At 49.5% G+C, this 17,735-nt stretch overlaps 1 protein-coding gene across 1 annotated transcript in view; it reads left to right on the top strand.

Annotated features, from left to right (window-relative positions):
• Positions 1-6: 6 nt before the first annotated feature.
• The window catches only part of GALNT14 (polypeptide N-acetylgalactosaminyltransferase 14), a 181,660-nt gene continuing 163,931 nt past the window's right edge, over positions 7-17,735 (top strand). Inside the window, exon 1 of the mRNA XM_004686321.2 lies at positions 7-333. Coding sequence (XP_004686378.1) covers positions 205-333 — 129 coding nt within the window. The 5' untranslated portion in view covers positions 7-204. The remainder of the gene's footprint in view (positions 334-17,735) is intronic.

Raw genomic sequence — 17,735 nt, forward strand, 5'->3', positions numbered from 1 at the left:
GCCCCGCCGCGCCCCGCGCACCCAGCTCAGCGCGCCTCTCCCGGAGGCGGGCGGAGCACCTCCAGAGATCCTGCAGCCCCTGCGCCTGGATCCTCGTCCCGGCGCTCCCGGGAGCTGGCGCTCTCCCCGACTCCTGCCCCGCCGACCCTCACCGCCAGGGGGTGCCCCAGGGCGGCGCGCCGCGGAGAGAAGGCAAAGGGGACCATGCGGCGCCTGACTCGCCGCCTGATGCTGCCGATCTTCGGGGTGCTCTGGATCACCGTGATGCTGTTCTTCTGGGTATCCAAGAATAAGTTGGAGGTGCGGACGGGACCTGAAGTGCAGACCCCCAAGGTACGCGGGCTGGCGGCGCGCCAGGCGCGGGGCAGAGGTTTGCGGCGGGGCGCGAGCCCCCGTGCGGGGCTGGCGGGCTCCGGGGAAGCCGGGGCGGGGGTCTGGGTGCTGCGAGCAGGTAACAGGGCGCCGGCTGCGGCTGCTGTGTGGTGTCTCGGATGTAAAAAAGCTCGGGGGACCTCTCCTGACCCGCGGCGTGTGAAAGTGGGTGTGGGTGTTGGGCGCGCGCTCGCGGCAGAGCGGGCTCTCAACTTGAGCAGCTCGCGGGGTCCCGCGGCGGAGGGGGCGCTGCGGGCGAGACGCCCGGGGGTGCCGCTCCGCCGCGAGAGACTCGCTGGCGGCTGGATCCTGAGGCAGGGCTGGTGGGTGCTGGCGCCCGCGAGAAGTCTGGCGGCCGCGCTGACCTCCTTCCCGCAGCTGCCAGGCCAGACCGAGGGAGGCCGGAGGCCCGGGGTGCTCGGCGCGCGCGTGTGCGTCGCAGGCAAGCGCCCTGCAGCCTCCCGGGCGGCGGCTGCCAGGGCCCACCCGGCCTGCCGCCACCCCTGCTTTCTAATTGTTCCCAATCCCTTCAGCCGCATTGGAAGTTGCATGTGCCTTGAACACCACTAAGGAGCCTGTGAAAACAGGCGCCTTGGTAGAGCTGGGGAGTTGGGGAAATGAGAATCCAAGTGGCGTTCCGACTCCTGCCTACTTATTTCCTCAGAACTGAGCTAGAAAGGCCCTTGCTGCGGGCCTCCACGTTACTTTAATTGAGGGTCCCCACACTCAGTCTCTTTCTCTCCCACAGACCTGGCCCTGTGGGACCTGGAATGAGATCTGGGGGTGGGGCAGCGTTTATGAATGGAGTCCAGAGCCGTCCTCCAGGGACTGGGAAAAAGCCCTTGGAGAAGCTTCTGATCCGAAGCCGGAGCATGTAGAAAATGGAAGGGGGAGAGAGAGGAGTCTCCCAGTAAGTGTAGTATAGAGGACCCACTATGTGCCAAGGACTAGTGAGTGGGTGCTTCTTCACGACCAGTTGTGTGACTGCAGTGTTATTCTTTTTTCAAAGATCAGGAAACGGGTCCAGAGTCTTGGGTCTCTTGCCTTAGGTCTCTGATTAGAACTCAGACTTTGATATTCAGGATCTTTCCACTATATCAAGTTCTCCCAGGTCCTTTTTTTTTTTTTTTTAAGATTTATTGATTTATGCATACAAAACTGGGGTACAGGCCAGAGGTGCAGGGGCCTGGAGAGGCTTCACCAGAGACAGCAGGGAGCAGAAAAGGCAGATCCACGAAGTACACTGTTGAGGAGAGCAACAGTGAGACAGGAGAGGTCCTCTGTGCCCTATCGGTCAGCTCCATGGCGGGGACTCACACTGAAGCAGCTGAGGTTAACTTCGTAGTGCTGCACTTTAGCCATTGTTGCCAACAGCGCCAGGTCTTCTTTTAACTAAGTCTTTTGCCACTTATTTGGAACCTGGCCAGTTTGCTCAGTTGAGTTTCACAAGCATTCATGGATGATCTGCCTTGTGCCTGGCAGCATGCTGGGTGCTAGGCACAGTGGGTACTGTGGGTGCAAAACTTATTCTGCGTGTGGGTTGGAGATTTTTGCTCATCGGTGGACCAGAAGCTTGAAGAGTGCTGTGGGCCAAGAGAGCTCGTGCACCTGTGTCGTGGAAGCCTGGGGACTTCCTGGAGGAGGACGCATTAGGACCGAGTTCAGAAGGATGAACAGTAGGTTGGCCAGTAGGTAGGGCGGGCATCCCAGGGAGAGGCTAACTGCATCAGAGGAATGACACAGCACGTTGTTTGAGTTTGGCATAGTTTGACGGTAAAGCATGTGACTGATGGCTGTGGTGAGGCTGGGGAGTTGTCCAAGAGTGGGTTGGGTAGTCCCTGTGGGTGCTAAGGCACCTTGGGGGGTATTATTCAGGGAAGTGATGAGGAAGGACTGGGGACTTCAAACAGCCTTTATCATACCAGATTGATTTTCTCCCTCACTTCAGACCTGCACATAGATCTGGGAGCTTTTCTTCTTTTTCCTGCTTTTGCTCCTTGTGATGCAGTTAATGATGCCTTCAGGGACATGAACTCTCTCTGTTTTGCGTTGAACCTCATTACCTTAAGCTTACTTATTCTTAGTTTACACCAGGGATCTGGGACAAGAGCTGTTTCCTTCCTGGTGCATTTCTTCTTGTTCCTTACCTTCTCTCATCCTGGTGAGCATAGAAACCAAATTTATCGCATGTGGCTGTTTGCCAGGCTCTGTACCGGGTTTGAGGGCTGCTGTGAAGCGCACACTGTGTCTCTGCTCTTGTGGCGGGATCTGGAGACTGAAGCCTTGGGGGTGGGGGGAACTCTCACAAGTTGTGGTTGGGGCCAAATTACAAACTAATGAGTGATGCCATGGAGTGGCCGTGCATGGGGATGCTGGACATCCTGACAGGGCTGTGCAGTCCCAAAGAAGGGTTCTTCCGGTTTTGACCACTTGCTCTCTGCTTTTATTTCTTATTCCTTCTTTCTTCCATTTCAGTATCCTTTATAACCATGCTTTCTATAGACTTTAAACATCCTGCTATTTCTTCAGTGAGGTACCCTTCTTTTTTGTTAGTGTATTTCTCCCTCCTGCTTCTCACTTATATATATGACTGTGTGTCTATACATCTGTGTTATGTGCATTTGTGGGTGCTTTCAGAGTCAGGTGGGTGAGTACCCCCCTGGGTCTTAGTGTCTGTATGTATCTGAGGAGAGGGGCAGAGGCAGCAAGGAGAGATTCCTTGGGGCACCTGGGCAGTTTTCCTCTCATGACTTACCTGTAAAGGTTTGTACTTCCCGTCCGTAGGGCAGTTGGTTCTCGCATCTGACTCCATGTCAGAATCAAAATACGAATTTGGGGGCTTATGGCAGAGATTATGACTCTGTGGATTGTGCTAGAATCAGTGTCTGCAAGTGCTCCATGAGAGTCTGATGCCGCTTGTCAGTGGAAGGGATTTGGAGGAAGAATACTCAGTCTGTTCATTTTTTGGTAGCTGGCTTGACACCCCCGTCACTATGGCCAGATGATTAGTTCTTCTTGAGCCCCTCGCTGGCCGAGCGTGGCCAGTCTGTGTATGCTGATGTAAAGTAACAGTGGCTTGCGTGTGTGTAGTATTTTAACAAATGATAGCTCATTGGGTCTACAACCACCATGTAAGGCAGATGATGCTCCTGTGCAGATGAGATCGAACCATGAGATCACAAGATCACACAGTGGGCCAAGATAACAAGGCTGTTTAAGAGGCCTCGTCTCCTCAGGGGTACAGCTAGAGTAGGCCTTTCTGATGCGCCCACCGGTGAGCCCCTTCCATGCTGCTGGACTGTGGGGGTTGCCAGGGCCTGCACTTGTGGGTGGTGGGAAGAGGTCAGAGGTCAGAGATCTTTGCACTGGGTGTGCCCCACCCGCTATCCAGTGCTTCTGTGACTCGTCTCTAGATGCACCTTTGGAAAAGACCAAGGGGGTTGGTGCGAGCTATGGGGCAGCTCAGAGGCCCTTGGAGAGGCCACATAGGGCAGCTGAGGCTTCTCTGTCTGGACAGAGCCCATCCAGGCTGCCCAGGGAGGTGGAGGTGTTCCTTGGGGTTTGCATCCAGTGGCTGCAGGTGGCAGCACCCCTGTTTAGGAATCATTTGCCAGGGCAGAGATTATTTCCTCAACAATAGTAATTTGAACCGGACACTTGAAAAAAAATTCTTTTTTTAAAAAAGATTTATGTATTTATTTATTTATTTATGTATGCATACAGGACTGGGGCACAAGCCATAGGTGCAGGGATGGTGAGAGGATTCACCAGAGACGGGGGTGGGGGGCAGCAGAACATGTAGATAGACGAAGTACATTGCTGAGGGAGCAGCGGGTGGGTCAGGAGAGGTCTGCCGCGCCATGTGGGTCACCTCGGGGCTGGGGATCAAACTCGCACGGCAGCGGCTGCGCTAGCTTAAAGTGCTGCGTCCTAACCCGCTGTGCCACCAGGGAGGGCCTGAAGAAACTGGGCTTTTGTGTGATTTCTGTATCCTGTGTTCCACGGATGTGCTCAGGCACCGCCACCAGAAGCCCTTGCCCTGTACCCGTGCAGGTTTTATCCTGTTTAGGATTCTTCGCAGTGTGGTCCAGGGGGTCAGCTCATTTTACAAAGCAAGAGTCCTACTCCCAGAAGTTGGGGATGGTGGGGAATGGGGAGAAGGGGCTGTGGCTGGCGACCGCCTGACCCTTGGATTCCGCAGCGACCTGGGGTCTGCTCCGTGTTCTAGTTTTAGGCTTCCAGCACTCTGCTTCCTTTCCTCAGAGTGGTAGGAACTGTCCTCATTCACCTCGTGATGGGATCTCCAAAGAGGGGTGATAATAAAGTAAAACCCATGCCCGGTCACAGTTCCAGGGCTGCAGAGGGGCCCTGTGTGCCTGGTCTAAGAAATTAATTGGATTTTTTTTCCCCTTGGTTTCAGGAAGGCTTGGTTCTATTAATAACTCAAGTAAAGATTTCTTTGTTTGACTTTTTAATGTTGATTCGATTCTTTTACTAGGTTTCCCACTCCCAAATTCAGCAAAGTTCTAATTCCTAATTGAAAAATCACCTAATAAGTTTGATGTCTTAATTCAAACTACAGTTTAGTGATACATGTTTCACCACTAAGAAGAACCTGAAGATGTTTCGTTTATTCTTTCCCTATCACGTGTTTGCCATTTGGAGAATTATACAATAACTGATAGAATTAAAAAAAAAAAGATCGACTAGCAAATTTGTCTCTTATTTCCAGGAAACTAAATTTAGTCCAGGGTTTTAGGGTTTAGTAAAAGCAAAGGAATGTGAGGCCTGAGGGTACTTTTTGAGGAAGGTATTGGAAATGTAAGGGCTCCTGAAAAAAGTGCCTCGGGCCCATGTAAATGTATTTGTGCTGTACTAGAAATACAGAGAAGGCTATTAGAAAAGAGCTTGTCATTCTGTGCTATTTGCATACCTCAAATGTCCAAAGAATATGACACTGTTATTTTATTCCCCATTTAGTAGATCACTTCTCCCATTAAAAAAAAAAAACTTGAATTTTAGAGAGTGACCCTGTTCATGTGTTAATGCTCAGTGTGTGATCACTGGACTTTGTCCAGGGTATTTTGACTCTGCCGTGCCCAGAGGAGCTCGTTACCAGCCCAGGGCCCCTGCCCTCAGTGGCTGGTGTGTCTGCTGGTGCTGGGCGCTGGGCCGCCTTTTACTCAGGCCGATCCTGCAGTAGGTGCAGGGCTGAGGGTGCCCTGTGGCCCAGTGGCAGCTGCTGTGAGAGTTTGGGGGACACTGACATAGCATGTTGGAGCCCCAAGACAAATTTGAGAAATTCGTCTTTGCTTTCTAGTTATCAACAAACATTATTTTTTAAAAAATATTTATTTATACATACATAACTGGGGTACAGGCCAGAGGTGCAGGGGAAATGACAGGATTCACCAGAGACAGAGAGGGGAGCAGAACAAGCCAACTGACAAAGAACACTGCTGAGGGGAGCAGCGGGCGGGCCAGGAGAGATCAGCCATGCCATGTGGGTCACCTCCGGGGCGGGGATCGAACTCATGCTGGAGTGGCTTTAGCTTCTTAGTGCTGTGTGCTCTAACCCGCTGTGCCACCAGGGAGGGCCCAACAAGCATTATTTTTAAAAGTCCTTGAGGTATTTTTCAATACCTTGGTCCCATCCCATCAAGCTGGTGGGACTTCTGACAGCTGGGTCTTTTTTTGTCTGCCTGGTCGTTCGCATGTGCCAGGCCAGCTAACCCTGTCCTCTAGGCCTGGTGGGAGGCCAGGTGTCAGTGTGGGGAATCTCTTAAGGGGTCCAGGACCCAGGGGTCAGTGTGGGGAATCTCTTAGTCAGTGTGGGCTCTCTCTCCATAAATCTGTATTCCCTGAATGGCCTGGTGGTTTTGGAAACAAAGACCAGGGATCCCTGTCTCGAACTTTGCTGACCACAGCCGACACCTGCACAAATCCGGGAAGACAAAGGGGCAAGACTTGGCAGGAGGAGAAATTAATGTCCCTGTCACAGGCTTCCCCAGCCTGTCTGGAGTCTGGCCCCTTTCTGGTTGCACATGTTTGTATCATTCGAGAGTGTTCATTTCCACTCATCATAGGTCATTTATAAACTGAACAGGGACAGAATGAGGCTGCTGTTGGCTGGTGCCCAGGCCCAGAATTGCCACCCTGTCTGGCTCACATGCCCCTCATCTGCCTCCTTTGCTTACATCCTTTCCCACCCGCCCCCACCCCGAATTTCCAAAATAGTCTTACCCTTTATCAGCACTCAGGAACAAGTTTTGAAGAAACGTGTTGCTGTGCCCTGTTTGGTTTTTAGCACCGACAGTTTGGGATGTCTCCAGGGCAGCTAACGTCCCTGGTGCATTTTTGGAGAAGAATTTGAAGAAGAAATCAGGGACGGATCCTCAGCTCTGCTGTAGGGGACAAGTGTCCCTGTGCCCTGTCACGGCCTCCGCATGTCACACCCCAGAGAGCAGCAGTGCCGACCTGCCATCTGTTCGGGCAGTGAGTCTGGGCCTGCCTCATGCCTCTGCAGCTGGTTGCTGACTCTACCACGCATCCACTGGGAGCCTGAGCCGACGCTCAGCCTCCCCACAGGCCCCTCAGAGACCCGCTGGTCGCTGGGACCCAAGAAGGAGCCCGGCCCTCACCGGGTTTCCCCATCACGTCACAGTCAACGTGTTTGTACCTTCTGGGCCTTTTTAGCTGTGTGGCAGTGGGGTGACTGGCTTGGGGGTGACTCGGACGCCTGCCTGCAGGTCTCAGGGTCCTCAGCTGTGAGTGGGAGCAGCTTCCACTGTGCTGTGTCTTCCACAGGCCTCGCTGGCAGCAGAGTCGCTTTGGATTACTTGTGAATAACTCTGAAGTGAGACCTCATGCCTATAAATAATTACACCACAGATACTCTGTGTCTATTACTTATCTTTTAATTATTTTACCAGAAACGCTAGATTAGCCAAAAAAATAAATCAGCCTCTGAGTCCTCCAGTGTTGAGCTGATTAAGATAGAAAACACACACACACACACACACACACACACACACCCAGAGGAGTTGTGCAGACGCTCCTGAAATTCGCTGCCTCTGACGTTTCGGTATTTCAGAATACATGGCCTGATGTGACCTTCTGGGGCAGCAGTTCTTGTACTTGGTGGCAGTTGCTGCCATCACACCACCTAATGAAACGAGGGAGCGGAGAGGGGCGGGGAGGAAGAGATCTCTGTGGTGTGGTCCTCTTTCCCCAGCTTTTATCTGCACCGGCCCCTCCTCCTTTCTTCAAGGTCTTGCTCCTTATCTTACATCTCCTGGGAAGATAGAGCCGGGTGTCTAGGGTCAGGGCCCCCTTGGGGGCGCAGGAGCCCAGTGCTCCTGCATCCTGCCTCCCTGTTACTGCAGGTTCAGGGGCAGTTCTGGACACAGAAGAGTCTTCTAGAAGGTGGGGAAGTGGCAGCGTTGGGCCACCCTGAGCCACCCTGCCTGGACACCTTTGTATCAGCAGGAGCCCTCATCATGGGAGTCAGGGTGTCCCTGATGACCACCTCCTGGGCCATGCCCATTCCAAGTGCAAAGTCTCTTCTGCATATCATTTCTCAGAGACAAGATGAGGCACTTAAAAAAATAATTAAATTCTCTTTATGTCACTTGTCTTCTTAACTTTCAGCACTACAGAGATCTTTCAAGGAAATGCAGGGGAGAGTGCCTTGCTCTCCGGTTCCTGCCATTGGATTTGAATATCCAGATGAAGAGAACAACCACCCAGCTGCCTCCTTTCTAATGATCCCTGTTGTTTAAACCCAACTTGCATCTTATTCCAGGCCCGGAGGGGGTGGGAAATAGCTTTGGGGCTGGCGGGACCTCGCCATCTTGATAAGCTCCTCCATCAGCTCCTGGAAGTGGCTATCCCTTTTCTCTGTCCTCACTAAGGTTTGGAGTTAAGATTCCCCCCACCCCACCCCCCAGTGTCCTGGCTGAAGATTTATATAGCTTCTCTTGTTGCTCTGAGAACACTAATCACTCGTCCCTCCCTCCACCCCTCCAGCCACAGGGAGCCTGGTCTGATCAATATTTATGCGCCCATCACTTGCAGCTGCAGCGTGCAGGCATAATGGGCGCCCGTTCCTTGATGGCCATTGAGAAATTAGCTGGCTCTGTATTTCAGGCTCTTTGTTTTCTAGCATCTTGGAGAGAGCCACCCACATGGTGCACGGATTAATTAAGCCACCCAGATAATTGGCTGTTAATAGATGGCCAATTGATGGCTGCCAGCTGGGTGCTGAATTGACTGAGGTCCTCACGGTGATGGTGACTGGTGGACTTCATGGGGAGAGGAGCTGGCCAGAAGACTTAAGTGAATCAGGAATGCGAGTTAAAAGGCAACTTCTTCCGCCACCATTTGGCTTGTTGCTTTACACTTTATAAAGCATTAGACTCACAGATGCTGCATTTGACCCTTGCTGCAACCCTGTAAGGTGGATGTTGTTATTATTCGCATTTTCTGAAGTGTGATGAATCTGAGGTTATAAGGGGGAGGAGACTTTGGCAAGGCTGCCTAGCATGTAAGTGGCCTTGAACTTACTCTTTTGACGATAAAGCACGTACTGTTTCTGTGATAGCCATGCTCAGCTTCTGGTTAACTTCTTTCTTCAGGAGAAAATGAAATGTGTTTTATATTCTTGTGCATTATATATGCATACAAAGCTGACGCCTTACCTCTGATTAAAAACAAAACAAAACAACACTAGCGTTGCATTTCTGAGTACAGAGGGAACTGAGGTGGTATTGAGGGCACTGTAGAGCCCGTCTTTGGCGGAGGGGTGACTGAGGGGTGAGAGGAGTTTGGGTTTTCTTCCTGGATAGGTCGAATTTAACCCTCTCTGGGTCCAGAGATGGTCCACAGGACACTGACTTCAGCTCTGGGAAGATACAGGCTCCGTGGCTGGTCTCAGAGCAGTGGGGAGAGGCTCCCTCACCCTGGGTCCCTGGTCAGCACTGGCCGTCTCAGTCCTCGGCCGTGAGCCAGAGCTCCCCAGCCAAGTCCCTCCTGAGCCCGCAGGCTTGACAGCAGGAAATGAGGCTCTGCTGTCATTCACGAAGCTGTTCAACTCAGAAGTCAACAGGATTGTGTGATTAAGACAGCAGCCGTTGATGTGAATCCCTTTTGTGACGAACGTAGTCCTTAAACAATCAGAAGCAATTCCCCTCAGAGGAAAAATGTCGCTGGGAAGAACCTAAAACATCCTATTTGGGATGCAAGGCAAGGGATGACTCTGGGAAGCTCCTTCAGAAGATGGTGCATTGCCTGAGAGGACCCCCATCTGCAAGCTAGGGGTGCCCACCAGTGTCTTGCTGCTCAGCCTCGAGGGCCCACTGATGACTAAATTCTGCCCGTAGGTGGACGGCAGCAGCCTCTCTGTGGCGAGCTGGAGGCTGGGGGTATAATGTTGCTGTCCGTGTATATGTTTAAAACTGTGAAAGCAAAAAGCCAGGAGGTTTCTCATGTTTTCCTGGATGTTTCGTCTGCAAGTTGGATGACCAGCCAGCGGGCTCTTCGTGGTGCTGTGTTACGCAGCCTGCACGACACAGTTCGTGGCTCCTGCTCCATGTCGTGCCCTTTGCTTTCGCCCACTTCTGCCGAGCATGACAGCACCAGCGGGCACTCACGCTTGTGCGCTGGACTGAGAACGAAGACAGACTTAACGAGGCGACTTCCATATTTTCCTCTCCACTCGGAGACCCCGATGGTCTAGTCATTTGCTCAATTCTGTAATTCCTTCTGCGACTCTTCAAGCCAAGATTATAGTTTCTGCTTCAGGGTTTGGCTTCTCTTAAAACTGTGTGTATTTTGAGAAACTTCTTGGCAGTGGCCGCTAAAGCTGAACATGTGTGTATACCTGTGACCCTGCGATTTCATTCCTAGCTGTGAACGCAGCAGCACTGCACACACATCTCAGTGTATGCACTCACGCTGGCGTCGGCCAGCTTTTTCTGGAAAGGGCTAGAGAGTAAGTAGTTTTGGTTTTTTAGGCCACGTGGTTTCTGTTGTCTTCTTAGCTCTGCTGCTGTAGAATGAAAATGTGCAGATGAATGAGTGTGGTGAGTTCAACTAGAATTTATGTATGGGCACTGAAATTTGAATTTCACTTATTTTTCATGTCTTGTACTCTGGTATTATTTTCAGATATTTATAAATGTAACATCCTTGGTTAGTTTGCAGGGCATAATAGAACAGGTGGCAGGTCAGATTTGACTAGGAGGCTGTGAGATTCCAACTATATAATCGCGAGCACTGGCAAAACTCTTCCTGGTGTTAGAGGTTTCATGGTGACCATTGACTGGGGAGCAGTGAGGCCTTTGGGGGCAACTGGTACTATTCAGTTTTTTGATCTGGGGTGTAGTTACTGGGGTGTGTTCACTTTGTGAACACGTATTAAATGCATGCACCTTTCTGTCTGCATATTTCATTTAAAGTTCAAAAAGAAAAAGTCTGTACTGAGTGTGTGGCTTTTGACTGCGGACAGCACTCATTTGGGGTAGCATAGCAGTTGGCTCTGTTCTTTTTATGGCTGCTGGTTTCTTTTTCCTGAATATGTCTGTGGGGAAAGGGCTTGACATTTCTTTCCAGTTTCCCACATTTCAGTCCCTTTTCGAAACAGGGAGCCATTTAACAGCTGGCTGGTGGCACAGACACCTGCCAGCCAAGCTATGCACCTAGTGTTAGCTCTTAGGGAATGTGTGCTGGGTCACAGGAAGGCAGGGGAAGGACCCTCAGGGAAGTGTGGGTGCACTGGCAGGGCCTTCAGGACATGGGGGGCTGTGAGTAGCGCTTTGACTGCTTATAACTGAATCCGGTGTGTATCCAGACTGAAATCTGTCTATGCTTAGGGATAAGGTGTAGCTATATAATCGCCAGGAATGCAAGTATAAGATGCAAGTTACTGGCTTTTAGGAACCAGCTTCTTTTTTTTTTTTTTTCCTCCACCCAGGAGTAAAAGCAGAGAACTAACAATCTGAACCCCTACTCAGTGCCAGGCTCTTAGTCATCTCTTCTTGTTAACAGCCATGAACAACAGGCAGTGTTCATTTCCTTGCTCAGTTGCTCAGAGGAGGAACATGAGGGAATTAGGAGCCTTTCCCAAGGTCATGCCTTCCATAAGCAGAAGGGCTGAGCAATCCTGGCTGGCTCCTGAGACTGCCCTCTCTCCCCTCCTCAGGATTTCCCTTCTCTCCTCTCACTGTCACACCCAGGCTAGTCTCTGAAGAGCGCCAACTTGAATAGATTCTCCCTTTGCAGTCAGCCTTTCTATCCTGCCATTGACCCCTTCCCCAGAATGATATGCATCTTGTGTAGACCCGTAGCAGCTGAACAAAGTAGTTTTATATCAGCAGCTCTCTCTTGCTGGACAAGTCATTTTAAAACCATACTCAAAGAGAAAAATCTACAACATTTTCAGAGAGAAAGCTCTGAGCCTTCAGCACAGACTCCCTTTGGGGACAGCTCCCTCCTACAGATGACTGGGGATGGTTCTGGTCCCAGGGTTAAACTTTGAAAAGGAAGTCTCGAGGGCCTCACATTCTTGAGAGTGTGAATGTGCTTTAGGCATGACTCAGGACTGATTGGAGAGTGGGCAGTGAGGAGCTGATGAACAGATGCTGAAAATGCAAAGGCCACGGTGGATGGCTCCCCACAGCCCACGTGGACAATAATAGTCCTGTATCCAGCGTAATAGCACCGATTGTTTGATTGTTTGTACTGAGGAGTTGAAAGCTATCATGTGCCAGGAAGATACTCAGCATGGAGCAGTAATTATGGATCAGCTGATGATAAAGGATGCGCTGGATTGACTGCTAATTAGATTATTAGCACCAAAAACAAATACCTGCTATTAGCCATAAATAAGCTACACTTATGATATTTTCTCCTTTTCAATGCATCTTCCTTTTGATAATGTACAATTTCCCATCTTCCCTTTCTGTGCCAAGACTTCCTATTGCCCCCGGTCACGCTAAGCACATTTCCTTATTGAGTTGTCATCTAGTCATTTTCTCGTTTCCTTCCAGCCTCAAAAAGTGGGTCGGGAGAGTTGACATGTATCGGTGCCACGTGTGTGGTCCTACCTGAAGTGTTTGGTCTTCTCAGGGAGGAATCTGGGGCTGCCCAGAGCATGAGCTGGGTTTTTTCCCCACGGGGACTGAGTCTTTGTGAGGGACAGAGAGGGCATTGGTGCTGGAGATGCTGCCAGCGTGGTGACCCGATGCTTCCTTTGTGCCTCTGTGAGCTCCCAGCTTTGTTACCCCGGCTTGAAGGCCCGCTGTCACCGGTGTCTGCGAGCCCCACGCCTCCCCAGCAGATGGGCCTGTCTTCCTACCAGCAGCGTGACTGCATGTCCCGGAAGGTGTGACAGTCCACTTGTCTTTCTGCACAGGGCGACTGAGTTCTGTGGGTGGCCCTGGGGGCTCCCAAGCTTGTCTGGAGAGAGAAGTTGGAGACAGGGGCGGCTCTGTTCATCCAGCTGGTAAGCAGGGCAAGCGCAGCTTCCTGCAGAGAGCTCTCGAGACAGATCTCTTAGCACGTGACTGAGGGGGTACCCTGGTACCCCAAGCTGGTAAGAGGTCCAGCTGTCCTGCATGAAGAACATAATCAGCGCCGTGTTCTTAAAACCACCATTCCAGGGGAAACTTTTCCTCCCCCCTGGGTGGAACCTGCATTCTTGAGCATTCCTGTATAGATAGGTGTAGGGGGCCAATCGCCTGGCTGAAAGCCAGCCTCCCCATAGTTAGGAGACCATGTAAAGGTCAAACCAGTCACCAGCTGCCCCTTTGTCCGAGGCCGGCACACCAAAAGAGACTATATCATCTGCTCTCCCCTTTGTTCTGGGCCTTTCTCCACCCAGGTGCCTCTGGCGTGAGGTTGGGCCCAAGCTCGAGCTTGCATAAAGTTTCCTCTTGTGTTTACAGCGGTGTGGCTGGCTTTTTTCGGGGTAGTGCATCCCATTCTGGCATAACAGCAGACACACCTAGAAAACACCTACTTGGGCATTTTCATCCAGCACATCCGTTAGCATCTGAGGGAGGTGGAGGAGGGCACCCTGACTGCCATGTGTTTGGCAGTTACTCCCTGTTGTCAGCCCTCCCCAGTTGGGGGGACTCGACTTGTACTTTGATTTTGACTCTTGCGCTGTTAGCTTCTGTTGCAGGACAGGCTGGGCCAGAGGAAATGGAAAGCCTGAAAATGCGATATAGGGTCATGAGCCTCCGACGGTAACTGCTCTAACAGATTTGGTTCCCTGGCCAGGAAAAAGCCGTCAGTGGTTAGTCAGCCCCTCCCCATGCCCCCACCCCCCGCCAGGCATTGACAACATGAATTCATAACGTGAATTTTGTTTCTCCAGTGTGTTTGTGTATCTGGGTGGAAACTGTTCATTTGGAAGACACAGCAGGTGAGAGGCATCTGGGAGGGCCGCTACATTTTGAGTTCTGCTTCCTTTGCCTGTGTGCAGTGTTATGCCGGAATGGGATGCACCTCCCTTTGAATGGCGGTTTTAAGAACATGGCGCTGATTATGTTCTTCATCTGCAACAGAACTATTGAATAGTTCGCGGCTGCCGGTCTGTGTGGGGAGTCTTATGTAGACAAGAGAGGCTTTCCTGAGGAGAGGGGCACATCAGCCTTTTAGGAGGAAACCAGTTGCTTTATGTGTTCAGCCATTCATTCTTCTCAACCACCCCCAAGACAGGCAGGCTGTGATTCAGCTAGTGTAGTCAGACTGAGCCACGTAGGGTGTTAAAGTGTTCTTGGGAGTATTATCTCTGGATGATGTACTGATTATCTTTATTTACCTATGAGGAATTTGAGGTTCATAAACATCCAATAACTTCCTCCTTGTCAGTGGAGGAGCTAAGACAGGTGTGGGTGACTCTGGAGCCCCTGCTGGGTGCCCTTAGGGAAAACAGTCAGTGGGAAAGACGTGGGCTTCTTGCAGGAAGTTCTCCGTGAGTTCCTGCCCCTGGGGAGATGGGTTTATCACATGTGGCAGGACAGAGTGGGCCAGTTCCCCACTGCCCTGGCCATCTGGTTGAGTTCACCATCCACCCAGCAAATCCGTGTGGGGAACCCCGTCCTGGAAGCGGGAGATGCCCAAGCTCAGGTACTTCTATCCTACCCAGGACAAGCTCGGAGCGATTGGGGAGCAGGGAACAGTGGCTTCTGCTGGCCCTTGGCCACTCCTGTGTCTAGAGTGCTGTCTCCCTTGCAGACTTTGAGATGTGTTGCTTTGCCACTGGAGAGGAGGATTTGAGTGTCCAGGGTGGTTGTTTAATGGTGAAAAGGACAGCAAGGTGGTTGGGCCTTCTTTTGAGCTGATGTGGAATGTGAGGAGGGGCGGGACGGATGGAGAGACTTTTTCTTTTCTTAAAGATTTGTTTATTTATGCATACAGAATTGGGGTACAGGCCAGAGGGGCAGGGACAGTGAGAGGGTTCACCTGCGACAGAGTGGGGAGTTGAACTGGCAGATGGCATGAAGTACACAACCGTGGGGTCAGGAGAGGTCTGGCCACACCATGTGGGTCACCTGCATCATCAAAGTGCTTCAGTTGTTGCGGCCAACTTCCTAGTGCTGTGCTTTAACCCGTTGCGCCAGCAGGAGGGGCCCTGGAGAGACTCTCGAGGCTGGTTTTTGGGATAAAAGTTTGAGGAGATTGCTTTTGAATTTGCCAGGAATTGTTCTGCTAGGTTGAATTTCTTCTCCTGATCATGTCACTGTTCTGTTAGCCCAGAAAACTGTGGTTGAAGTTTAATCTCATCCTTAAAGCTGTTTCACTAAAACAGGAACCTGTTATTCCACAGGGTCTGTTATTAGAAGAAGAAGGATTTAGGGCGGTCTTTTAAAGTCTTTTCAGGGCTTTTTGAAGAAGTACATTTGCCAGAATCCACTTGTCCCCAAAGTGTCTGCTGTTTGAAAAGTATAGCACTGGGGAAAGACATTGGGAAGGAAAACTGGCTTCAGATTATAAAATGAGCCAACCGAGCAACCCACTTCAATTTAATTAGTCAGAAATGCCCCGTGGTGAGTTCTGGACTTTTTGGGGCAGCCTGGGCCAGGTTCAACTCCTGGAGCAAAGCCAGGCCCCCCCTCCCCCTGCTGTTTATATGCAGCCTATAAGCTAAGCATGTGTGTGTTACCGTTTTTGATGGTTGGCAAAAAACCAGAAAGAAAAATAATATTTTGTGTTACATGACATCTAACATGACATCTAAACTTCAGGTCCACACATCAGGTTTTATTGAAATACAGGTAACCTCAATTCCTGTGCAGATTGTCTGTGACAGCTTTTGTAGTACCACAGCAAAGTTGTTGGGGTGTGGGGATTCCTCTTTTACTTAGAGCTTCACTCAAAGGTCTTCCTCAAAGCCCAGTAACTTGGGGAGAGTCTGGAATCTTCCCAGTGTGCGGTCACAGCTGTAGCACACCGTAGAGCCCTCACCATCTGGGAGAACCATGCCCAGGGTCCAGCCTCCCTGGGACACCACAGAGACTCTCCCCTGGGTCTGCCCCCCGCCCCAGCCGGCACCCACTGCTCTTAGGAGCTCTGCCCCCACCGTCTTACAATAGAGGGCTCCCTTTTTCTCTAGTTCTCAGTGTATTGCTTTTCCATCTCTCACTGGAAGTTTTATTTTCCAAGAAAGACCTGTGTTACCTGAGATGTGATCCTCAGTGTCCCCACCTGGGACCTTGCATAGTGGATGTGGAAATACACCCATGATGTACCAAGTGAAAGCAGTTGTGTCCACAGCAGGATCCTGTTATGTTAGAAGAATCTTAAAACATCCAAGTTTATATCAATGGGTATTGTTTATGCTTTATTTCTCACGGCTGTTCACTAGGCCCTCCCACACCTCTCCCCACTTTGAGATAAGCAACATACAACTTGAATTTGTTAATGTCCATAGTTTCCTCTGTGTATGACGGAGTCAGCACGAAAACAGTAACATTTAAACATCTGGCTTGGTCACTACTAACAAGGGAGGAAAATTGATTATATTATAGACTTTTACTTGAGTCTTAACCGTTCGCTTAACCTTACATTTTAGAAATTTTGACATCAGCTGGCTCGTTATTTTCAGTGACCCCATAACAGTCTGTGGATGTGATTTGTTTTATTCAACCTTTTCTGGGTGATGCCTCTCCACTGTCTCTACATGAGTGTTGCAGTAAGATGTCATTGTGCACACGTTTTAGCAAGTTGGTGCTTTTATTTCTATAGGGTAGATTTCGAGTAAGTCAGAGGGAGTCTGTAATTTTTATAATAGTGGATAGATTAAGATGGCTTTTAAAAAACTGTAATATGTATATTTGCATTAGTGAAGTGTGACTACTTTTCCCCCAGTGAGCCCTTTAGTGTAAATGTTGGCATGTTCATTCTGCCAATATAACATGCATACCATGGAATTCCTAGTGTAATTTTATATTTCTGTGACTACCAGAAAGATTGATTTGAGGTGTATTCTCACAGGTTGATTATCTTTAAGGATCATGCTTCTGTGAAGCATCTCTAGTCATATCTATTGTCCATTTGTCTATCTCTTTGTTATCTTTGTGTGTTAGGGGTAGCTTGTTATTGGACATAAGTATTGCAGGTTTTTCAAAATCAATTGTTATACTATTGACTTTGTTTATGGTGTATATTCTCATATCACTCTTTGTTTGTTTTAGATAAATAGATCTAATAGAAAGAGCTAATGAATATTTTATTAAAAAGGTTTTCCTAACTACTAGGTTGTAAGTGGAACATCCTAAATTTCTTCTTCCATATAACTTAAAAACTTAAAAAAGCAAGAACTGTGAATTCTTAAGTCCACTGGAATATAATGTTATTTCTAGTTAGAGGTAAGGATTCAGCAGGTAAGGATTTCTTACAGACAGTCATTTGTGGTGATACTATTAATGTCTTTTGTTCCAGTAAATAAAATGCAACCTTCATCATATATTTGTTTCCTGAAACACTGAATTTTAGTTCTTGGAACTCCATTCCATTCTGTTAGTTTACTTATCTCTCACTCTACCAACATCATACCTTTTTATTGGAATTTTCTTATTAAATCCAGTGGTTATTTCTTAATTCGCTGGATTTCCTAGGTATAAAATCATGTCATTATCAACAAGAGTTAAATTCACTACTTCTTTTTGAATACTAATCTTAATTATTTCATTATGTTGTTTCATTGTATGCCTGAGAACGTTCAAAGCAAAAAACCTTGGCAACACAGAACTCTTTCTTGATGTTGCTGTAAGTGACTCTAGTGATTTGCTGTTTCCTTTATTGAGTTTTCTTCATCATAATTACTCCAAGTTTCTTTAGGAGTGATTTTAGATTTT

Source organism: Condylura cristata, unplaced genomic scaffold (assembly GCF_000260355.1).
Source record: "Condylura cristata isolate star-nosed mole 26May11 unplaced genomic scaffold, ConCri1.0 scaffold00020, whole genome shotgun sequence".
Taxonomy (NCBI): Eukaryota; Metazoa; Chordata; class Mammalia; order Eulipotyphla; family Talpidae; genus Condylura; species Condylura cristata.